This window comes from Cinclus cinclus, chromosome 1 (genome assembly GCF_963662255.1).
Source record: "Cinclus cinclus chromosome 1, bCinCin1.1, whole genome shotgun sequence".
NCBI lineage: Eukaryota > Metazoa > Chordata > Aves > Passeriformes > Cinclidae > Cinclus > Cinclus cinclus.
In genome coordinates, this window is record NC_085046.1 from 58,720,364 (window position 1) to 58,745,486 (window position 25,123).

The following is a 25,123-nucleotide window of genomic DNA, read 5'->3' on the forward strand; positions in this document are numbered from 1 at the left end:
AGGCCGAGACGCCCCCAAGCTGGGCAGGGCTCGCACACCCGCAGAGCCCGTGCAGAGGCTCGGCGCTTCGGCCCTTGCGGGGAGCGAGCGGCCGAGGGCCGGGGTTGCTGCCGGACACGCCGGCCGCGCTCGTGGCTGTGCCTCTGAGACCCATTCACATTGTCTAAGACCGACTGTAAATCCACGACACGCTTTGCATGCCCTTCAATTCGCCACTGCGTCGTTAGAAGTTGTAAGGGGATGCGAGGAAAGTAGATGACACTGAGGCAAGACCCTGTGCTCTGGAGTTTTCCATTGAATATCAAGACAAAACACTGCAGTTCACACGGAACCACGCTGCTGGGTATTTAAATGAATTAAACCTGTGCTTTATATATTTTATCTGCATAACACTGTGAGATAATTACACCAAAAGCGATCAGATTACTGTTTCTGAACTGATGGCATTAATCCTGAATGCCAGCTGCTTTAGGGCAGCACCTCACGAGGGATATGGAGACCCGCCAGGCCCGCCTCGATGCTTTCTGCCATTTCTTCCATCATAACCCAGCGTGTCTTCTTGGTGGCACTTCCAATGTGAGGAGTTATTATAACATTCTTCAGCTGTAACAAGGGGTGATCCCTGGGAGAGGAAAAGAAACACTCAGCAAATCACTCACAGCACATGCATCTGTTATTTCATCACCTGCAGGCAGCTGGGGAAGATAATAATTAAAAATAAAACAAAACCTAATTGCATGACCCAAGCATATTCAGAGGAGTTCAAAGTGCTGCCTAGCTTGGTGAGACTTTATGCAACAAATGCTCCAAATGAGTGAGTGCAAATTTTATTTGGCTGAAACAAGATTAGGGACATGGTTTCAGCAGGACTAGTCCACGTACTTCACGTACTCCTACTAACAAAACTGTGCAACTTCTCACATGCTCACAAAATTTTACTCAGTTTGAACATGACACATACACCTTTTTGTATTTAACTTAAATACGTGTCCTACCTTGGCAAAGGTTCAGGATATGTCACATCCAGAGCAGCTGCCTTAATAACTTTGTTTTGAAGGGCTTCCACCAAAGCATCCTGGTCCACTACCAGACCTGAGTCACAGTAAGAAGGATATGTTTATTTTCCTGTTCCTTACTGTCCTCTCAGCATTCTTTTGGGCACAGTGGTCAGGCAAACAGCAGGGCAGGCCATGGTCACAGTGCAGAAGCAGCAGTGGGGTGTGGTGGAGTGGGATGCTCGGGTATGTGCATCAGGGAATTAGCAGCATGAAACAGAGCGCCAGCTGTCAGAGCAGGCTGTGCCACCCTAATGTGTGTGAGCAACACTGCCACTGCATTTAATAAATAAAAGGCTTAAGTAAGAGATATATAAATGCACATGGGCTTCTAACACTTCAGGCTTGCTAACATTTCAGATACCTACTTTCTCAATATTATGGGAACACTTAAATGTTTTACTGAGATATGACCATGGGTGTCCAAATAAACTAGTAATTAGAAAAATTACAGAAAATTTCAGAGGGATAGACTCTAAAGTAGAGGTCTTCCCAGGACTTTTCATGCCAGCAAACCTTAATGCAGTTTTGTTTATTCTGCACCTTACCTCTGCTGATATTAATAAGCGTGGCAGTGGGTTTCATCAGCTCCAGCTCCCTCTTCCCAATCAGTTTGTGTGTCTGTGGAGTTAGGGTCACAGCCAGCAACACAAAATCTGACTGCTGGAGCAAATCATCTATCTTCTTACAGTAAACAGCTCCAACAGCATTTTCTTCTTCCTTTTTTCTGAAGGGAAAAACCCCAAAATTAAACCGCAGTAGCAAGAAACAAGGGAAATATGAAATCACCAGTAGAGAAAATATTTCTTTTTTGTTATCATCACTGTGTAGTGCAAAAGAGTTAGCTGCTTGTCTGAAACTCAGTAAAGACAAAGGTCAAGTTATTTCCCACAATACCAAGTGAACTGTACACAAATGTGCAGTACTGTAGGGATGGAAAGTAAGAAATTTATATAATGTAAATGCATAAATGAATAAATTATAAACCAAATGCATTTGTGTCACAATTTCTGCCTTTAATGGGGATCCTTTTCTACCCAAAAGCAAGACTGATGACTTGTGAAAAATAAATAATTTAAGTAAGTTGTGAAAATTACTGAGGAAGCACACAAGACAGGGCAGGGGTTAGATATTCCCAATTCTATGTCAGCAGCAGCCTGATTGTGCTGTGCATCAGTGCTGAATCACTGCAACACACACTGCAGGACCTGCTGGTGCACTTGATCTGTATCAGGACGAGGTTGGCTGGCTCTCATCAAATTCCCACAAAATAAAAGAATGGAATGGGCTTGATGGGAGCACCGGGGCACAGGGCACCTACACCTCATCTAGAAGACAGCCAGCAGACTGGCAAGTCTGGTCCCTTGTCGTCACGTGGTTTTGGAAGGGTGAGATGACGGAAGGGTGGTTTTGGAAGGGTGAGATATTTCTGCCTGAATCCCTGCCTCACCTAAATCACAGGAGTCGTCCTCCCAGTTTTCTACTTTCCAGTCCATTGCAATCACCACCATGGCAGGAGGAACTCGGGAACCCCACGTAACAGGGAGAGCAGTGAGACATATCTCTCCCATTCCTACCTGGCTTTCTTTCTGTATAAATTGGGAAATTAATGGCCATCTTGGAACAAGTGAATGTGCTTTTCCTCTTAAAATAAAGAGCAGTGCAAAAAGTGAAAGCACAGTGAAAAGTACAGATAACACATAAAAGCAGTGACAAAACAGAGTTGCCATGGAGCAGCAACCAGCTTTACCTCTGATATCTGTTGTGGTACAAAATCTTCATTTCAAAGGCTTTGGCTCTTTCGGCCACTTTGTAACCAATAGTGCCCATTCCCAGGATCCCCAGGGTTGCTCCAGAAACCTCAACCCCCAGCCAGTCAGCAGGGAAATACTCTGTGTCAGGGGAGACTGCCATCTCATGGCCTTGGAAGAGCAAAAGAATTATACAACGTAAGGGATGTTACAGCATCTGGTTACTTTCCCCACTTCCCCCCACCACTTTTTACCCTAGGACCAGGCAGAAGAACAGTAATATATTGTCACTGTGTTTCTGGACAAGAAGTGAGTAATGCTGCACTTGACTGTACACATGACTGCTGACACTCATTTCTTGCTCAGAGGAGAAGCATACCCAGCCTCTCTTTGGCAAGAAAGGAGGCAAGGAAGGTAAGGCCAAAGCAGCAGCAAGGCCATCTGGTTTCCAGCTTCCTTGCAGATACACCAAGGTTGGCAGGGAAAAGAAACACAGAGAATGGAGGGCAGATTTCTGGACAGCTTATTCGTAATGACTCAGATACATGGCAGCTCAGCAAAGACAGGCTTCAAGCCTCCTTGAAAAGACATTCTTTTAATCCCCTTTTATTATAACTTGAAAAGCAAGACTGCAATGAACAAGTACAATGAATAAGTAGCTGTGGGTTGAGGGAGAAGAGGCCTGAATTTAGAGCTGTCCAAAGAAGGAACAATCTTACCTTGCCAATATACCAGTTTGAAAATAGAATGTCAGTTATTTCAACATGACAGATTTGTCTTAACTCCTTCCTTTCCCCCTATTTCCCGTGTTTCCATCTTTAAGCTTATTTTTGCATCAGCACACATTTTCTGCATGTTTTGGAGTCATCTTTTCTATGAAAAAACTAAGACCATTTAAGTTATTACCTTCCACAAGTCTCCTGGCAGATGCCAGCAACAAAGCCATCCCCATGTCTGCAGTGTCAGTGGAAACAACAAATGGAGTATTGGACACCTTCACACCATAGCTGGAGAGGAGTTTCAGGTCCAAGTGATCTATTCCCACTCCAGCACTTGCAACTACCTTCAAATTAGGCAAGCTCTGGAGCAGCTCTTCATTAATAGCTGGTCTGTGGTACCATATATAGATAGCTCTGATCTTATTGCTGAGAAATGTCTTGTTTTCAAGATATTCTTTCATGGTGATGAGATGAAAACGTTTCTTCAGAAATCCAATATGGTCTTCATACACTCCAAACCTCTCTCCTATAGAGTCAACTAGCACATAAGGCAGTTCTTGACCCTCCATGCCCTACAAAGACAAAGAGAACCAAAAGGACATGGTCTGAAGTTATCTATTATGCCTTTTGTTCTAAAAACCAGGAACTGATTGGCTCAATTACATGCTGTTTTCCCACTTGATGAAGGCTTTGACTAAAGATAACCACTCCCACATGCAGAATTCTTTTGGGTTCTCCCTGTGTTGTTCAGAAGGATGCTTAATTTCTACATAATCTTGTTAATAAGAAGAGAAAACATTTCTGAATGTGTATTTCACTTCTGTGTGTGCATTCCAGAATGTGTATTCTGAATTTAATAACCTGGAACATACACTTTCCCCAAAGCCTAGGAAAGCCTTGTTAGCTGATGGAGACACAGTTGGTATTTTGATTACATCCATAGACACATGGTGACATCCCTTATTTTGTTCCCAAGAACTGAATGGGCTTCTCTATCTTCCTGCTAACTTTGGGCCCCATTATGCCAGCATTGGAGCAGCCAGTTCCATTCTGCATACCCGGTGGCTATAAATTTTCCACAAAAAGTTATGATGAGGTTCGGCTGGGTGGTTTCTGCTTGTTGTCTGAATTCCCTCACTCCTTCCTGCATTTTCTTTTCTCAAGGACCAGCTTCTTGGTGGAACCCTTCTTCTCCCTCCTCCCTTAATAACTGATGATAAAGAACCATTGACTTCCACGTCCACAGGGTTTTTTCCACTGCTCGGGTAACTGTAGTTGTTCTTGTTCGAGCCTCTGTCTCTACTATCACCTCAGATGGAGTTTGTCCCCTTGTAACTTGAACTCAGACAAGTTACCCTGAGCATACCTAGTTCTGGCACACCAAGTATGTTAACACTTAAACAAATGAGCAAACCAGCAACTTGCAACTCCTGATCAATGTTCGATATTTAAAACCCCAGTCTCGATACTTTAAGAATCTGGCCATGTCCGCAAGTTCTGCCACTTCTGCAATTATATTAAGCAATTGTCATTGATAAGATTATCTCAGTAAAAATCTCATTTGATGTAACAGAGCTACAAATTGTCAACTATGAACTTTGGAGTTATCCACGAACGTAAGTTTACCCTTATTTTCTTCCGTCTCCTTCGGTGCTTTGCCAACTCTTGACTCTGCTGACTCTGCAAAGAGCCGAGGCTGTGATCTCAGGTTAAAGCCGACACTCCCTCACGCTGCCCCTCAGCCCAAGCCAATGCTCCGGCACCTCTCCCGCACCTCTCCCGCACCGCGGGGCCGGCTCCCCCTTTTCTGCCCCGACATCCCTCCCGCCCCGGGAGCGCGGCGTCCCGGGAAGTTCTCCCAGCCCAGGGCGGGAGGAGCGTTCGCCGCTGTCCCGGCCGGCCTCGGGTTGGGACTAAAGATAGGAGGGAGCTGGAGCGGCGGCCGCAGGGCTCCGAAGGACGGCTGGAACGGGCGAGATCGCTCCCGCTCCCAGCCCGGCGGGGCGCGCTTCCCCGCGGGAGCTCCCGTGTCCCGCACGCCCGGTGCTACCCCCGGGGCCGCCGCCCCCCGTGGGGCTCGGGGCCCTGTCCCCCTGTCCCCGCCCGGGGGAGGGACGGGGTGCCGCGGTGCCGCTCTCACTCACCCCGGCAGCCGGCAGTGCCCGCCGCTCCGGCCCCCCCAGCCGCAAGGCGGGGGCGGAGCGGGACCGGCCGGCGAGGCGGGCACTGCCCGGCCACCCGCACCCCGCCCGGACCGCCCGCGGGGCCAGCGGGGAGGAGAGCCTGTGCCCGGGCACGGGACGGGCACCCCGATCCCTCCGGGAGCCGGGAGAGAGCAACGGGAGCTCACGAGGGATTGTGTGTTTTTGTAGAAGTCTTTCTGTGCTGTTCGTGATTCCAGGATTTTGCGTTAGCGTCCTGCGCGCTGTTTCCCATACTGTCTTTGAAAACCGGACGTAGTCTGCTCTTTCTTCTGATCATTCATTTCATTCTGTGCACATGAACTAGCATAAGAGGAAGAGCTGTCTGTGACCGACAGGCACCAGTGACGGCTCCCACTGCATACATGAAGGTCTTTTTCAACCTATATGGTTCTAGGAACACCCTCAACAACTCTGAGAGCTAAGCAGCTGGGGCAGGCTCAGGTGCTTGAACATTTGAGATATTACCCCAGCTACAGGCAGTCCTGTGCCAATTTCAGCTGAATGTGTGGCAATTTTTCTGACAAAGTTAGGTGGTCTGTATCATGGAATCACAGAATGGTTTTGGTTGGAATGGAACTTAAAGCTCATCTATTTCCAAGGTACTAGACCTTTCACTAGGTTGCTCAGAGCCCCATCCAACCTGGTCTTAAACACTGATAGGGATAGGGCATCCACAGCTTCTCTGCACAACCTGTTCCAGTGCCTCATCCTCCTCAAAGAGGACAATTTCTTCCTAATCTTCCTAATCTGTTCTACTACCTAATATAAACCTACTCTCCTTCAATTTAAGGTCATTCTCCTTGTCCTATCACTGTTATGAAGAGTCCCTCTCCAGCTCTCTTGTAGTCCCTTTTTAGGTACTGTAAGGTTCCTGTAAGTTCTACTCTGAGCCTTCCCTTCTCCAGGTTGAACAACACCAACTCTCCTATTCTGTCTCCATAGCAGAGGTGCTCCAGTCCTGTGATAATTTAGTTGCCTTCTCTGGACCTACTTCAATAGGTCCACATCTTTCTTGTGCTGAGAACCCCAGGGCTGGATGCAACATTCCAGGTGGCATCCCACAAGAGCAGAGTAGAGGGGAAGACTCACCTCCCTTGATCTCTATACCCGGTAATGGGGACTGGCAAGTAGAGCTTCAGTTCTCAGTTCACAAAAGCAGTGCTGAGGAGATACCCCTTGCTGTGTAGGTGGTCATAATCCACTGGGGAGGATGCCTGGCTTCTGGGGTCACAGCAGCTCAAGAGCCAGGATACAACATTGTTGTGGGCATCCAAGGATCTTTCTCCTTTCACATTATGGAATAACCAGCCATAGGGTGCTGCTGTGTCTCTCCTGACTACTGTAGTGCTTTTCAAAAGAATGGAATTATTTTGAAATTCTTGAATTCTGTCAAAAACATTTTGATATGCTGAACATGAAGGCAGTCATATTTAACACTAATCTTCTATAAAATTGTTACTAAAAATAAAATATAATAACAATTCCTATCAATTACACAAAACTATAAACTGTTCTTGTTATCCTAGTGATGATTTTTGAGTATCAGTTGATTACGTGAACTTCAAACAGTTAAACTTTAAAGTAAAAATTGATTAACTAGCAATATGGACTTACAGCATGTTAACTGGATTCTTAGTTGTTTACTTTCATTTTCTTCCTTAAAAAAAAAACCATTAAATTATTATGATTATTTTATGATTACACATTACCTCTTTCACATCAAAAGTTTCCAAACTGCTTTGGTGATAAGATGTAATGAGTAAGCTGTTAACTTACTGTTCACCTGAGATTGAAGGACCCTTGTAAAGTCCCTCTCAAAAACCCAAGTCTGAGGAAGGAGGCCCATCACATTTTAGTCTTGAAGATAAAGAAAAACCTTTGGAAGGGCAGCACAGTAGTTTCTGCCTTTGTATAACAAATCCACAACTTTGAAGGAACAAAATGAAAGAGGAATTAGTCAGAGGAACAAAAAAAAAAAAAAAAAATCAGTCAAATGAATGTTACTCCAAGCAAAAATCCAGGATTTTTGTCAAGAAAAGGGTGTGTTATGTGGTGAGATTTGGAGAGAATTGGATATTTTCAAAGCTTTGTGTTTTGTGTGACTTGAACAGCAAATTTTCAAGCTATGGGTCAGGAGCTGATACATCTGTAGAGAAGGTATATCTGTTAAGCATCATATGCTGCATATGACATATTAACATATGTTGCACCAGTGCAATATCATGTTCTAAGTATATTTTGTTTGAAAACTACCTTACAGACCTCCATGCAGTGGGTTAAGCTGAATTACATTGTGTGTACAGCGTTGCTGTGTGCAAGTTTTCTCTTACAGACAGGGATCTGATATACCAGCATTGTGCAGAGCGCTGTGAAATGAGTGAGGTCTGTGGCTATGTAGGGAGAAGTATTGCATAGTCTGTGGGCTTCATCCCCATCATTAAATATTGCCATTGGTATCCACGTAATCCTGCAGGGTGAGCTGATGCCTGCAGTGTTAATAAGGTGCTTGCATAATAGTTATTTTTAGGATTAGGTTTTTGAAGTATTACATTACCCTAAAAGACTTTTGTATAATATAATGCATACATTTCCCAGGTGGGGTGTACAGAGTAGCTTAAGCATGAAGCTGGATAAAGACATACATTTCCTATGTCTACATTAAATTTTATAAGGTAGCATTATATGTGAACAGGATTTGTAGGACAAAAAAACAGCTGAGGCAGGAAATCTGTATTCATGGGCTTGTTGTTTCAGACAAGACAAAACCAAGTGATGCATTTGTTTTCAGTGACTATAAACCATCATAAAGTTACCTGGTATCAGCCTGTCTAGTTGCTGTAGGTAAGGTCAGCTTTCCCAGTAGACTACTGTATCAGCACTTTATTCCAGATAATTTACTTTTTACAAATCAAAGTATTTAAAAAAACCAGAATCAATGGAATGAACTGTAATAGATCATCTCTCATGTGGCCACTGCATTTTTGAATCCACTCTCTGTAATTGTGAAATTGGATGTATTTTGTGTAAACCAACTCATCACTCCAGTGACTGATAGGCAGATGTGTCTTCCTCTCTAAAGCCCCACACTGGCAGGGAGCACTTCTGAAACTAATCAGTCCAGATTCTTGAAATATCTGCAGATGTAGGAGCAAAATTCCAAGCAAATGCCAAACCTGTACAATTGTTTAAGTAGAAGTGAAGCACTGTGTCTGATTTTGTTCGCTTCTTCACCTCTCGAGGAGGAAAGTTTGCATGTGCAAAAGCCTTGCGTGTTTTTTAGGATACTAATCTAAGAAAAGGCTTTTTTTCTCTCTTTTCTATTTTACTGTATAGTAACCATGTTTCTCAACTCTGCAATTTATTGCTTAGCCTTTTATTTTAAAATAAATGTAACTTATTTTTTAAAGGTTAACATATGTGACATGAAAAGTGTACTGGGCACCTCTACCTCAGAGAGCAGGGAGGTCCCTGGGGCACTCTTGAAATTCTTGCAGCCAATTTGCTGCGCCTGAGAAGCTGCAATGTCTTGTTTCCTGGAGCTGCAAGCGTTGGTAACATAATCATACATTAAAATGATGGGAGTAAGTGTATTTTGGCAAGCACTGGTGAGGTAACAACTACCTGTAAGACAAATGCTGTAAAGATGCATAAGGCTCCAGGCAAAATCCTGGCTGTACTTAATGGCTACTTTGCTCTAAATTTTACTGATAAATAATAATACTATTTAATACTATAATAAAGTCACTCTACATAACAAAAGGCATAGCAGTGCCACTTTGTGAGTTGGTTTATTTGTCTTTTGGACTTGCATAAGACAACAGAAAGTATATAAATACAACTGAGACAATGCCAAACTCTTTCCTTGCAAGCTTTAGTGAGGTGTATGGACATTCTTGTCTTTAAAAAGATCTTTAGAGCTGATGTGGAGGGAAAAGATAAGAATAGAAAGAGAACAATCAAAAGAGATGTGATATCCTTTCACAGTCAGCTAGGCAGCACTTCACTGGGTAGAGGGAGACCATTCAGGGCTGCTAGTATGTTTTCAGCTGCTTCCTCTGTTATCATGTAGGTGGCCTTGTCTGTTTTAATGCCGAGGTGAGGTGTTATAATGACATTCTTTAATTTTAACAATGGATGATCTCTGGAAGAAAAGAAAAGAGTTAACTCTTGTTTTTCATCTAAATAAAGAAGAGTCTTACCTTTAGCTTTTGCACTGTATTTAATTTGATACAACTTTACAAGTCCCAGAGAATATGACCACCTATAGTAAAGTGATTTTGGACTGTAATAGGATGTGCTAACACTTCATAGCAGCTCTTTTCTCCAGAAACATCAGAAGAGAGGATTAAGCCCTCCTGACACATTCACCCTACACAGTAGTCTGAGCTGTAGTTATTTGCACACAGGTACAAGACCAAACTCCCCACAACCCAAAATACAGCCAGCACAGTTAACTCCAAAAGGCACCATCCCGGTAGAGCAGTCTTTTTAGAGAATCTAAGTAGTCTCCAGGCCCAAGAGGCTTGCAGTTCTTCAGCTTTGTATTGTGGAAAAGTCTTTCCCCTGTGGAGAAGGACACCTCTGGGCTATGCAGCAGGACTTAGGCCTCAAGCAACTTCCATCCATTAAAATTGGCAAGTTGCACTTTCTAATAAAGCAATTTGCAAGTGAAACACTGCTGCAGCTTCACAGGGTGATTCTAAGGACTGGATTTAATGCTTTTCCTGCCTCCTGCTGTTTCCTGACTCCCAGGCTTCCCTTTGGTCTGTTATCAGCCCCAACATCTGGGCTGCATCCCCGTTGGTATCCATGGCACTTTTATCCAAACTCATGCCAGGGGCAGGGGGGCCAGCTTCCTGCATGCTGCAGGGATCTGCAGGGATGCCTCTGGCCTCAGCAGGGCTCACCCATCCTTCCCGAGAAACAAGCAGAGATGGCAACCTGGGCAGTGGCTCTGGGGAGGTGACATCCAAAGCTGCGGCCCCGATAACACCGGTCTGCAGAGCTGCCACCAGTGCCTCTTGGTCAACTACTGCACCTGGGGTGGAATTAGAGTGTCTCTGAGTGCACCTTGCAGGTAAAGAGCAGAGAGTGAAGAGGGAAGGGAAGGGAAGGGAAGGGAAGGGAAGGGAAGGGAAGGGAAGGGAAGGGAAGGGAAGGGAAGGGAAGGGAAGGGAAGGGAAGGGAAGGGAAGGGAAGGGAAGGGAAGGGAAGGGAAGGGAAGGGAAGGGAAGGGAAGGGAAGGGAAGGGAAGGGAAGGGAAGGGAAGGGAAGGGAAGGGAAGGGAAGGGAAGGGAAGGGAAGGGAAGGGAAGGGAAGGGAAGGGAAGGGAAGGGAAGGGAAGGGAAGGGAAGGGAAGGGAAGGGAAGGGAAGGGAAGGGAAGGGAAGGGAAGGGAAGGGAAGGGAAGGGAAGGGAAGGGAAGGGAAGGGAAGGGAAGGGAGGAGAGAGGAATTTCCAGCATGCCTGATCATCCTTGGCATGTGCCCTGGCTGTGCTGGATGGGAACGCAGCAGGAGCTGGATGGTACCTCGGCTGATGTTAATGAGGGTAGCTGTGGGTTTCATCAGCTCCAGCTCTCTTTTCCCGATCAGCTTGTGTGTCTGAGGTGTCAGGCTCACCACCAGCATCACAAAATCCGCCTGCTGGAGCAAGCTGTCTATCTTTTTGCAGTAAGTGGCACCAACAGCTTGCTCCTCTTGCACTTTCCTAGTGGGAAAAAAAAAGCATTTCAGTCATAGTAACATTTTTTCCAATATCGCCAGTATACAAACTAAAGGGTCTGATTATCACATCCATATAGTAAACAGGTGGCAAACAAAGGTAATTTTACTCTCAACTCAGTGTTTAGATCCTTCTGGAAAGCTTCAAGCCCTACAGCACAGGACAGATTGCATGCCTGCCTCTCAGGCACTCCAGTGCAGGGTCCCAAGGGCTTCTTATGAAAGAATGTCTGCAAATGAACTAAGGTTGGGCACTGAAGCAGATGGCAGCACACAGTCCATTCTCCAGAATCCACTGTGCACCTCAAAGGATGCAGTCACTGCTCAAACTAGAGGAGTGGTATTCACCAGAACTCACCTATGCAAGCTCTGGGCACGGCAGTGGTCCTCATCCTGTTGGCACTCCCAGTAATCCTGTCATTTTTTTATGACTGAAAATAAGCAAGGCAGCTCTTTGCCAGGCTCCTGGCTGCCCCAGAACTTTCATAGAATAAAGTGTTCAGCAGAAAAAGTTACTAGAGAGATTTTTATTTTTAATTTTTCACAGCGCGGAAGAATACTTCCCATTTCTCATGTTCTTTGTAAATTTAGCTGTTTGAATTTTGGGAAATAAAGAAGCAATGATAGGGGATTGTATCTACAATCCTCTGCTTCTGGTTGAAGAGAAGGGCTTTAAGTTATCGCCTCCCTAATCTAGAAATAAAGAGATAGCACTAAGAAAGTAACTTCAATGTAACTTTAACCCATGTCTCTCCTAACAAATGCACTTCACTGTTTATTTTTTCTCTTTTTCCAGACCAATGACCAGAGAGTAAGCGGGAAAAGAACAAACTGGAACTGCAGCTGGTTTGCAGCATGCACAGTGCATCTTGATTCAGCATAGAAGTTGGAAGTATAAGTGCACTTCAAATGTACTTTGGGCTTTTAATTTCTGTTGCATTGTGCATTGATGATTCATCACAGCACTCTTACATAAATATTACTTTAAAGACTGAAAAATATTAAACAGAGGGAGTTAAGGATTATACACATAGGAAGAAAAAAAGAATAAAGGGACTCATGCCTTTTAAATATTTTTTGTGGTTTCTGAAGAAATTCTGAAAGATCTTAAGGAGCACTTTTTTTTTTAAATGTGAGTTTGCTCAGCTGTTTTTCTGAAGAAACAGGAATGTCAAGCATGGCTGAAAATTACTGGCGTCATTCACCCTTGTGATTTGCCTAGAGCTAGCTAAAGCAGTGTCCCTCCTCCAGCAGCCTGTCCATGGTGAAAATCCCTGAAAGCCACATCCTAGCACTGCAGCTTCTCCCTTCAGTCACAGAGGAGTAAAGTTCTCTCAGGGTAGGTCACAGTTTGTAGCAGTAAATATTTGTTCTGCTTATTATCTGCATCTTGCCTGATTGCAAAGGCCTCGAGTTGTTCATGGGGGTCTTGCTCACTTTAAATTGAAGAGCCTCTAACAAGGTTCAGATTCCCAGATATGCAGGCTAGCAGGGGGGCTACAAATAAAGGGTGAAATCCAGTTAAATACTTGCTAAAATTCCTACTGGCTCGAGAAAAAAACAAGATTTTTTTCAAGAACAGCTTTCAATTATATTGTGCCATGTATATGCTTCCTAGTTTCCAGCCACTGTTTCAAAAATATTCCTCCTGAACTTCAAAATATGGAGAAAAAAATGAACAACAAGTAGAGTTATGTTGTTACTAGAGTACAATGTGATAAGAATAAAAAAGCATAAGCTTGAGTTCCATTTTTCTTCAGGAAACCTTGAAATTTCTAGTATAAAACCTAAATAAAGTTCCCAAGTGTTTAATCACTGAGTAGCTCTTTACAGGACTGATTTCAGGCAACCATTCTTTTTTTTCCATTTTGTTTTAATCTTGGCCCTATTCCCTCATTTCTTACTATATGTCTGACATAATTCCTTGAAAATAAAATACTGACTATCTGGAAGAGTTTCTGCTGCAATTAGGGTCAAGACATATCTTTACCTCCGTGTCCTGTTGTGGTACAAAATGCTCATTTCAAATGCTTTGGCTCTCAGAGCAATCTTATACCCAATGCTGCCCATGCCAATGATCCCCAGAGTAGCTCCAGCAACTTTAACTCCCAGAATATCAGCTTCACAGTACTCCATAATTGGAGAAATTGAAATGTTATGGACTGCAAGAAAAACACATAAATATGAGAAATTAATGGGGTCCAACAAGGAGGAACAAGGCAAAAGAGTCTGGACTTGTGCTACTACAGCATACTTCTAATGGTTACAAACACAGGATTTTGTAATGTCCTAGGTAACTCCCTAATATATCATCTTTCCCTGTTACATGTATATATAATATTCCAATTTATTCTCACCATACTACAAAAAGCCTTTTGATATTATCTCTCCAAATCTTTCTTACTGCTTTAGACTTCTGAAAATACTGCTGTTTCTCATCAACAATCAAAATAATTATTGCCAATAACAATGCAGAGTTTGAAGATGTTGCATGGAGAACAACACAAGATATTAGGTCTCCTCTTCATGTCTGCCACTCTCCTTGGAAAGAAAAGTGCGACTTCTTTAAAATCACAACTTTGTAATTTCTGTAATTACCTTTTGTTAAACCTGCACAATTCGGGATAGCTCTAAGCTCTACAGCATAAAATACAGTTATATACACAGCGTCAGCACTGCTAGCAAGGTGACAGCCTTTTGATATTTCACTCTTCTGGTATTGCCAGCTTTTCTAAAACACAAGCAGAATATTGTGGAAGGATACAAAAAATAAATCAGGAAAAAACTCAGTCATGTCAGGACAGAGCTATCTGAAATGCCACCAGGGATAGTTTAGCTAAATGGGAACAAGAAATTGATCTTCCTTTTAATCTGTCTCCCTTTTGTGAGGTAGAAACAGACTTAGAGGGACACAAATCCCCTTTGAGTTTCTGTGAATTCTGTGGTACAGAGGGCAAGTCAAAGTCAGGTAAATATAAAAGGATAAATCTGGAGGATTTTTTCCTGAAGAAGGAGGCATTCTAACCAAGCAAAGGGTAGGTTTATTTGGCAAAAGAGCAAGAAAAAATTGTTGATGAAACTACAAAGGATGATATTAACAAAAACTGGAATCGGCTGCTTTATTACTCTCTAATGGCCCTTAAATGCCCCAGTCCTGCACCAACCCATTTCAGTCTCCAAGAATATACCCATACCTCTATCAGCCTTGTGGGTCCCTTCCAAATCAGGATCTTCCATGATTCTATATTACCTTGTTCTGCCCCATTGTTGCCTCCCACACTAATTTCTTCTGACAGCCTGTGACTTCAGTGATCATCTGATCTTTGGCATCCGCCACTTTTGGTCATAGCACTGTAACACCATCACATTTTATCTATACCTTGTTGAAATACATGCTATGTATGTCTGTGTATAATGTAATAATTTAAGTATACATGTTATACATAAAATATATGAAAATACCTATTATTCTCTTTGCCAAGCCAACATACTTACATTTTCACATTTTATTGTAAAACTGTGTACACCACAGGTAACTCTAAGAGAAGACAAATTAATGGCAGGTAAATCTTGTATGATTTTTAGAAGCCACAAAGAATTGAGATGTTACCTTCCACCAATCTTCTAGCAGATGCTAGTAGCAAAGCCATCCCAGTATCTGCTGTGGAGCTGGAAACAGCACGTGGAGCATTAGCCATCTTCACACCAAAGCTAGCTACAAGCTTCAGATCCAGATGATCCATCCCCACTCCGGAATTTGCAATCACTTTCAAGTTTGGCAGGCTCTGGAGGAGCTCTTTATCGATGACCGGTTTGTGCCACCACAAATAGATTGCTTGGACCTTTTTACCAACATTCTTTCTGTTTTCAAGAAATTCCTTCATGGTGATGAGGTGGAAATGTTTTTTCAGGAATGGCACATGGCTATGCAGTATCCCACGTATGCCACCAATTTCATTTACCAAAAGCCAAGGTTTTTCTCCTCCTTCCATGATCTGCATAAAGAAGACAGACACAAAGTGTCAGAAGAAAGGCATATTATTATTTCCAGACATTTTAAAGAATAATCACTGCCAGCTCCTGTTTCATGACATTTATGTCAAGAGATCCTATAAACCACACAGGAAGATAAGAAAACAAAGACAAGCAAGCAGCTCTTTTAAATATGCTACCAATTATACTCATACACACAGGTGCCCCCCCCTCCCCACACAGAGAGATATTCACATAATCAGTCTGAACAAGTTCTGTCCTCATGATCTAAGGTTTCATATTACTGCTACTGTGCTCAAAACACAACACTTATTAATTACTTAGTTTCAGATCATCAGTAGTCTGCAGTAAATAGTATAATAAATCTCCTTTGCTACCCTGGAATCAAAAAGTACCTTGTCTAAGTAGTTTAGAAAAATGTTGGACCAAATCTACGTCATGAAAAGAAATTGAACAGTTTCATCATGAACTTTGAGTTACCAGGTTAATTTTTAAATGCTTCGTTGCAGAGATTTTTGCTGCCATCTGTCCTGAAGAGACCCCAGTGGCTGCAGAACCTTTTCCTAAGCCTATTGTTAATTAACAAAATAACCAAATAATATATACTTAGGCAAGTGTTTTCAAGAAGGACATATGCATTCTAATTTGTTTGGTTTTTTTTCCAGAATCCCTGACCATCTGGTTTTGGTTCTGAGAGGGTCTGTAAATTGACAGCTATTTTAGATTTTTTTTGACAGACTATTTATAGGTACGTTTGATTTTCTATAGCAATTTTGAGAAGAGCTGTGGGGAGAGTGTTCAAGGGCTGAAGATCTTGCAATCCTGTAATCCGTAGCAATCTTATAGCAATTCTGTTGCCTTGTTAGCATTATTTCAGGATTTCCAACAGGATGTCTAACTCCCAGCCTATCTACACATCCTGTGCTAGAGCTTCATTTTACCATCCCTTCAGGGAGCCTATGTTGCAAAATAAAGGAAAGTCTTCCTGACTTTAGGGAGGTGACAACCACTTCATTGAATTTTCTGAATCTGTTGACTGCCAATAGGAAATAGAATGTAAGAAAAAGCTTGGCCCTGGGCTGCAAGTCATGACTGATCACTAATTTTGCTTTAGGCTATACCCTCACCCTCGTGATTTCAGTGGTAATTCTACCTTTGTTTCATGACCAGTCAAGATAAAAGCATAATTTTTGTCTGCATGGAGGAACTAAATCTCTTGGAATTTACTTTGGTTTTCAAAGGATCCCCTCATGAAAAATGAAGACACTTTTTCAACAATTTGCTTTAACGTGTAGATGAAGCAGGGATCTTCTTAAATTAGAAAACCCTAGGCCTATGATCACTTTTAAAAACATTTCTTCAGTGTTTTCATATAAAACCAGAATATTGGAATATTGGCTGAAAAGTGTTTACAGTCAAACTACTGCAGGGAATCAATGCTCATTCATTTTCAACAGATTTGAGAGGGTTGGGTGTACTTACTTATGATTATGTAGCAGCAAGAACTGGGAACACAATATTGGTATTCACAGAAATAGACTGAAGAGATCAAAATGAATAACTGATCAGCTAAAATCTTCAAACAAATCTCTTTTATTAGCTCCACTTAATTTTTTTGAATTGTGAGTAACAGAACAGATCGTCTGACAGTTTTGCAGCATCATGATAAGCAGTGCAGGAACAGGTTGCTTTTTTCAGCTTTAAAGTGGTAAGAAGTAGTGCCCTCCTGTAGACAGGAGATTCGCTGGCATCATCTGGCACTCATCATTTGGGAAACACTTCACTTGGAATGGGTTGGTCATTGAGAACAGCCAGAATGTTTGCTATTGCTTCTTCTGCCATCATATGGATGGCTTGGACTGTCGCAGTTCCGATGTGCGGGGTTATGATGACATTATTCAGGTTTAATAAAGGATGATCCCTGGAGGAAACAGAAAGAACAGAATGTATTACAACAGGAAACTTACTCTGCTGCTATCCCATGCAAGTTGTGAAGAACTGAACCTCAGGAAACAGAAATGGCACGTTCAGACCAAAGCACAGAACGAGCACAAAGCTGTGGTACGCTTGCTTACACATTTTTTCTTCTTCTCCATCCATCTTGCTCATTGCCTGACCCATGAGTCAGGCTGGCAAAGAACCCACAGAAGTGGGAAAGGGGAATAACTTGTTTATTTATGATTGTGCAAGACAGGCTGAGGTTTTGCCCTTACACAATGAGTCTCCCCGCGGAGATCAAAATTACAAGCACACTTTGAACACGGTTTAAAACATTTCGGATTAACAGAATGGAAAACAAGTTTCCTTACCTTGGCAGAGGCTCGGGGTATGTCACGTCCAGAGCTGCAGCCCTAATAACCTTATTCTGGAGAGCTTCTACCAATGCATCTTGATCAATAACTGCACCTGCATTGAAATGAAATCTTGATATCCTGATGAGTTAATGAACACATTTTTACCTGTTGGGGGAGGGGGGAAGGAAGGTCTCCAGGGTCAAGTGAGAAAAACTAGAGGCTCTTCATCTTGTAAGAAAATGGAATGCCTTTTTAATAATAATTAAACAAACAAACCAAAGATTTCATTTATTAATCTTTAATTACAGGATGATTATGGTCCACTGCATAAGGTTTTTCCTGGGATGAGACCAGTTTCAGTCCTCATTTTGACACTTCCTGTATTATTTGATCATTTGATCTCTGCAGACTTTCCACTCATTTATCTCCGCTTTGTTTACTGAAATGGTAATCTCTCTCATATGCTTGTTGAGTGCCAACATATCTGTCATCCCATGTGAGGCTTCCTTTCTATACTGCTGTTCCAAATGTTAATGTTTCCCCTTGTACCCCATTCTCCCTCACTGATTATAAACCTTTCAGTTATTTCCACTAAAACCCACTGTCTCTCTAAGGCTAAAGAGAACCAAGCACCTGCTGAACACCCCTAATTTCCATAGGACCGTTGAAGACATAGCATACCATCCACATAAGTCACCCATTTGTAGACTGCCAGCTACTTCATGACTCAAACAACAGAGGGATATCACAGACTGAGGTTGGAGAGGGGAATGTCAACATAGACAAAACACAACCTTGAGTGTGGAGCCACAGACGGTGATCTCAGATTCCCCTACCTCGGCTGATGTTTATAAGAGTAGCTGTGGGTTTCATCAGCCCCAGCTCCTTTTTCCCAATCAGTTTGTGAGTCTCAGGAGTCAGGTTCACTACCAACATAACAAAGTCCGATTGCTGCAGCAAATCTTTCATCTTTGCACAGTAGTGGGCACCAACAGTGTCTTCCTCCTCCTTTCTTCTGAAGGAAAAATGAACACATCCCCAAATTGACACAACTATTTCTAACTGAATTTAACAATCAATCAGCCCTAGGAGTTCCAGAAAGCACAAAAACTGAACTAGTGTAAAGGATAAGTCATTGATAGGCACAGATGGTGGAATGGATGCAAGAAAGGATGTGGGCTAGAGGGAGCAAGAGGCTACAGGAATGGTGGGACACTGGAGGAGTGATGTATGTGTGAAAGCAAATCACACGGGCTGGGGATGAAGTAAGACCCCCACTCTTCTCTCCTATGTCTATGCCAATTCCTGTGGAGCCTTTCCTTGCCTGACATGCCAGTTAGGACTTGTGGTTGAAAAGAAATGAAGTGTGAAAGAAAGGGAGCTACAAATCCATGAGAAATTAAGACCTTTGTCAATGGTGCCAGTGTGATGAGTGATATGACTAGGCTGAGGAGACTGGCTGGGAGGAACAGGATGCTGCCAGAAGCCTGAAGCAGAGTCTGACAGGACAGGGGACACCACAAAGGTACAGGACCTAGTTTGCTTGGGCAACATCTCCCAAATGCTTACACGGCCCTTGTTTCAAACTGGTAGTGGTGAACCTGGGCAGGGGGAACTGCTTCCTGAGGGGAGCAGGAGGGAGCCAAAGTGAGGAAGTGGTGGCACAATGGTGTTTGTTACACTGCTTACAACTGCCACAAGCACATAGGAAGGCTGGGGACAGAGCAGAGCTGTGGCTTTTGTCACTGACCCCTGGACAATTAAATGCAGAACCAGATGTCTTTACCTCCGGTTTCTGTTATGGTAGAGGATCCTCATGTTGAAGGCTCTGGCTCTCTGAGCCACTTTGTATCCAATACTGCCCATCCCAATGATCCCAAGCGTTGCTCCAGTTACTTCCACTCCCAGCCAGTCAACAGCAAAGTACTTTGTGTCTGGAGACACTGCAATCTGGCAGCCTGCATGTAAACAAACACATGTTGAATGGGTACAAATCAGCCATAAACACAGTCCTGGAGGAAAGGACTATCACCATCACAGCAGTGGGGCTCTGGAGCACCCCTTACAAAACACCTTTGTTGATTTTGACCAGCTTATATAAGGGCCTGGATGGTGCCAATTCCTGCACCCAGGCCTGAAGCCAGTAACACAGTGGGATCCTGGCTGGGTACTGTGCTGGAAGGAATAACTCCTTGGGGAATTAACTCTTCCACAGCTGGAGTGGTTTTTTGGAAGTTCAAAAATAGCTTATTTGAAACCACCCTGCAAGCACTGATTTCAATTTTTTTTTTTTTTTTTTTTTTACCTGGGGTAAACCTCTCCATGTCTCTCCTGGATCACAACCCAAAGCAGCCTCACTGCTTGAGTAGGGGTGAAGGTTTCAAATTCCAGCTCAGCCAGGGACCTCTGTGAGCTTTTATAAAAATTATTCGAGGCTCAAAAAGATGCAATGGTGAGAAAACATCACGGGGAGAGAGATGGTTTTTCATGCTCACGGGTGGAGCAGCAGTGACAAAAAAGACCATGAAAACAGAAGCAGCTTCTTGTGAAAGTCTCTACTGACACCTTCCTTCCCCAGAAAGGCATTTCATAGCAAGGAAGTGGGTAAAGAACCTGCTTTTAGGGAAACAAACTAATGCTGGTGGTAGAACTCATAGCAGCTTTGTCAAGAGGATTATCATTATTTCAAAAATAATGCTGATGCTCTTCAGGAAATACAGCCCATTGGTTTAGACAAACTTATCACAGAGGCAGGAAAAAGAAAAATTTATACTAATTACTGCTCTGGAATTGGATGTGTGGCCACTAATGTTTTGTATCTTCTTGTAGCTACTAATGCTTCTTTCAAGGGGAGATGGAAAGTGGTGACATTCAGTTTGGATGCACTCTGTATTCAGTTTTCACAGCTATAAACAACCCACCCAGTGAACAGCCAAGAAGAATTAAGCCCCAGACATTATTCCAAACAGGATATCACAAGACTTTCAAGTGCATAGTTTAGACAGAAGCCTTACTCTTGCCACTGTTGCCCTAAAAAGAGCCGAGACATAGAAGTAGATGCCTCTGAACATTAAGGCTCTGAAAAATTTTCCCTGTAGAAGCATCCCAAACACTGATAAAGAAACATCATCTCTATCACAGAAAAAGAGAGGTATGCCAAAGATATAGCTAGGACCAAGAAAATTTAAAACATTACCTTCTACAAGTCTTCTGGCAGAGGCCAGCATCAAGGCCATTCCTATGTCTGCTGTTGGGTCAGCCACAGCGTGTGGGGTGTTGGTCACTTTTACACCAAAGCTTGAGATCATTTTCAAGTCTAAGTGATCCACTCCAACCCCAGAGTTTCCAATGACTTTTAAATTAGGCAGGCTTTCTAGAAGCTCATGGTCAATAGTTGGCCTGCATTCGAACACAAAAACAGATTGGATTTTTTTGCTCATTTCTTCTTTGTTTCCAAGAAATTCCTTCATGGTGATAAGGTGAAAGTGTTTCTTCAAAAGTGCTGCAAGGTCTTCTAGCACGCCATGAGTTCCTCCTATGTCCAGGATCAAAACAGCTGGCAACTCTCCTTCTGCCATGACCTGCAATAGGGGAATAGAAGAAATACTTCTTTGTTTGGGAGAACACCCTGAAAAGAGCAGTGATGTTCCTTTAAAAGTTATTTAAATTCACATGTGTAGATCAGGAAACTGATGGAACTCAATAGTGCTTTTAAATCCACAGGCACTTGGTACTAGTGTTGTGTGTCAGACAACTTCCAAGTACTTTTACCAAGCAACGATTTAGACTATAACACCAAGGAATATCCACACTCTTACATCCAAATCCAGTCCTACAAGCTGCTCTTCTCAAAGAGTTTGATTTTAGTCCTAAATCAATACTGGTTTCATACAAAACTAGCAGCTTTTCTGGTAGCTTACTCACCAATGCCTTTCTATAAGCAGTGCCATGAAACAGAGGCTGCTAGAAATTTACTCAAAGTTTCTTGCCTGTTGCTTATGGTTGCTGAAGACACAGGCAATGTAGGGTGGCACTGAGGCTCAGATGGGTCTGACACACATCTGTCAGGGATGGTTGAGGTCTAACAGATTTGCACGATGAAGGGCCACCCTCAGATAGCTGTTAGACTGCTTGCCTTCAGTGTTTTTAACATTCAGATCTGTACCTGAACTTTCCTCATGAAAAATTTAGCACACTCATGCCTATATGCTGAACCAGTGAGGAAGAGCACTAGAGGTGACACCAGTGATAACACAGTCTTTCATGCTAGAACTTTCCTCTGCCCTGAGAGTCTTGAGTCCAGTCCTCTCTGCAACACTCCTGCAAATGCACTCTGCAATAAGATAGGGGCTCTACATGCAATCAAACACCTAATTAAAGTTCCTATTGGCAAAAATGGTATTTGAAGATCTCCTGCATATCTCAACGAGAGCTGTGCCTAATTTCCTACAGTTCCTTTTGCCGTGCTCCACTGACTTTCAGTCTTCATCCCATTCCATGCCCTAGACTTGCGTCCAGGAAACCTGATGTTGTGATACCTGAATCAGAACAACTTTCCACAGCAGTATGCTGATTTATTCTGGGTACACAGTGCTGGCCAACTCTGTCCTGCTGCTTCCCTAATCTCAGAAAAAGTCTTCTGTGAGTAATCAGAACTCAAACCTGTGACAAAATGGTGTCAGTGTAGGTTGGAAGCTTTTGCCAGCCATATTTACCCTTGTCCTGAGCAAACTCAGACTTAACCCAACCACGTCTACGGTTACAATCTCGACACCAATACTGCTGGCTTCTCCTGGCCTTGATGTGCATTTTTGCTTCAGTTTCATTCTGCTGCTATACATGGGCTTGAAGTGGCCTCCATGCTAGGACAGGTCTGCAGTTTACCACAATGTCTCTGATAATACTATCTGGTTCTCAACAGCAGCAAACAAAGCAATGAGATGAGCAGTGAAACCAAATTGCAAAGTTTGCAAAGGAAGACCATGTTTTTATATGCATCTCATCTTTTTTTTTTTTTTTGCCAGCTGAAGTTGTCAGCCCCATGTGGTTATCAAAACTGCAAATTTCCCCAGGTGTGGTCTGCATTTCTTAAGAATATCATACAACATTACTAGATGGAACTAGATTTGTGTTCCAGAATGAATGATGCATAGAATAAAAGAGGAGTTGATGCCATATTGTGGTGGAGTTGTCCAGCTTCATTGATGATCAGAACCTAGTAATCCTGAATGGATGCAGGTAAACCTTATGCTGTTCAGCAGGGAAAACTGGGAACCGGACACAAACAAGTGATTGGCAGGTGCCAGTAAAGCAGCACTGTATTACTCCATTTGCTTTCCTCACCACCCCTACCCCATAACAATATACCACCCATGATGGGCAGAGCCAGACTTACTTTCACTTTGGAAGCACTTTCTACACTTCACAAGCAGAAAGGTGACCCATGACGAAACCTATAGCTATGAACAAACCAGCTGGTGCACTAGAAACCTGCTTGTGGCGTGTTGATGGACCTTTTAATGATTGTGGGCATGCTGAGCCCACCACCATTCCAGCCGTGTTTGATGCATACGTGATCCATTCATTGCCTGCAGTGCTGGTCCAACAACTCCTGTTCTGCTCATCCCAGGTACAATCTTAAAAAAATCACACTGACAACAGGAAACCAAAAAAACATTTAAAGGAACCTCACAGAAGGAAGGGGGCTCTCCAGATACCAACCTTGGTCCCAGCAGTTATTGTTCGTCTTCCAGCACTGCATGGGCACGTCCTGTACCTCTCTTTGTAAATCAGACTTCTGTGACAGTGATATCCATGAGAAGCAATAACTGGATGGATACATTTGTAAGCCAAACATGACTGGCCAGACATGAAAGGAATAGCTTTCAACAGATGCAATGCTTTGCTCCTGAACATAATTATTCAGTTATCAGATGTCTTGTCCAGTGTGCTAAATGTAACACCTGTCAAGGATATGACAGTTTTGGTTTTGGACTAGTATCATCCACAGTATCACTAAGTTCCTTTTTAATTTTTTTAAAAAAGTTGTCTCTTCTCCTTTTGTATTTACGTAAGAATATATGCTTCCATGTAGGTTAACAGTCATAATCATATGTAAATCATTGATGTAAGGTAAGTGTACTAAGTTCTGGTCCTGGCATTGCAGAGAAAACTTTGAAAATATGACTTAGATTGAGACAACGAGGAAAGTAGGAAGGATTATGTGTAAGTATTCAGTTCAGTGCTAATTGAAGCTGGCCTTTTTTCACCTGTGGAGCTTGACTCACTCCTTATTCACAGATTTGTTGGCTTGCACTGCTGTATCACCTTGGACTGAACCAAACCATAGCAAAATAAACCTACGTAATTTTTCCTATCTGAGTTTTCAACTGAAGTTAACAGCCTGCGTTATCCAGGATCAGTTCCTTCTACTAACTTTAGAGCTCTAAAGAAGAAGGCTAATTACCTGAACAACAACCAAAGCACTAAGCAGGGCAGGTTTCTTTCTGACGCCGTCCTTTCCCAGCTGGATCCCGCGGCAGCTGGAAGAGCCGGGAGCTCACGGGAGCCGGGACACATCCGCTCCTGCCCAGCCCCGCTCGCTTAACCCTGCCCTGCCCGGGCACCGCCGGCCCCGGGGCTGGCGGCTTCCAGGGAAGCTGCGGCGCGGGGATCACCGCTGCCTCTGCTCTCGTCCGCACTCTGACCGGGCAGCCTCTCCTCTCCCTCTCCCGCCGCCGGATGTCCTAAAAAGGCCATAAAGCAAAACGAGGACTCGGATAGTTTTCGGAGAGCTCGGCAATTGTGCTTCGCCACCAATTCACAGTGTTCCCCACAGCGCAGGCTGCAGCTTGTGTGGGATTTTTATGGTGGAAACGATGCTTTTCTCCCTGCCTGCTGCAGAGAGACACCTTTTAAATGGGTGTCTACTGTGGAATTAAGGAAACAGATTGGACTGGGCGGGCCTATGCCATGAGGGGCCAGCTCGATTCTGGAACCCAGTGCTGGAACGTGCTGGTTTCGCTGCTGACCGCTTCCACTGGAACGCTTGTCCAGAGCGCTCCCGTGGGCAGAGCGATGGGAGAGCTCATGGAACCCCAGCGCGAGTCGGGCAGTGGCTGGGCAGTGCAGCTGCCATGGCATGACTGGTGCTGGGGCATGAAAATTGTCATTGCTGTGGGTGAATACACGGAAAAAACCTTCCACAACCAGGAGATGCAACAGCACAGAATCACAGAATGGCTGGGCTGGAAGGGACCTTGAACATCATCTCGACCCAGACATGGGCAGGGACACCTTTCGCTAGACCAGGTTGCTGAGAGCCCCTTCCAACCTGTCCTTGAACTCTTCCAGGAACGGGGCATCCACAGCTTCTCTGAGCACAT

At 43.5% G+C, this 25,123-nt stretch overlaps 3 protein-coding genes across 3 annotated transcripts; all 3 read right to left on the reverse strand.

The window, feature by feature from the left end:
* Positions 1–468: 468 nt before the first annotated feature.
* Positions 469–4,094, reverse strand: LOC134047391 (probable 2-ketogluconate reductase). The gene is made up of 5 exons (XM_062498498.1): positions 3,713–4,094; positions 2,806–2,977; positions 1,604–1,782; positions 996–1,092; positions 469–622 (listed from the first exon to the last, which is right to left on the reverse strand). Exons 1-5 carry the CDS (start codon positions 4,092–4,094, stop codon positions 469–471), a joined length of 984 nt encoding a protein of 327 aa, XP_062354482.1.
* Positions 4,095–9,713: 5,619 nt separating this feature from the next.
* LOC134047403 (probable 2-ketogluconate reductase) lies at positions 9,714–16,943 on the reverse strand. The gene is made up of 6 exons (XM_062498509.1): positions 16,927–16,943; positions 15,062–15,446; positions 13,442–13,613; positions 11,259–11,437; positions 10,671–10,767; positions 9,714–9,870 (listed from the first exon to the last, which is right to left on the reverse strand). Exons 2-6 carry the CDS (start codon positions 15,441–15,443, stop codon positions 9,714–9,716), a joined length of 987 nt encoding a protein of 328 aa, XP_062354493.1. The 5' UTR covers positions 15,444–15,446; positions 16,927–16,943.
* Positions 16,944–17,208: 265 nt separating this feature from the next.
* LOC134047409 (glyoxylate/hydroxypyruvate reductase B-like) lies at positions 17,209–23,654 on the reverse strand. Its single transcript, XM_062498522.1, has 6 exons — positions 23,460–23,654; positions 20,935–21,319; positions 19,525–19,696; positions 18,575–18,753; positions 17,754–17,850; positions 17,209–17,365 (listed from the first exon to the last, which is right to left on the reverse strand). Exons 1-6 carry the CDS (start codon positions 23,652–23,654, stop codon positions 17,209–17,211), a joined length of 1,185 nt encoding a protein of 394 aa, XP_062354506.1.
* Positions 23,655–25,123: the final 1,469 nt, after the last annotated feature.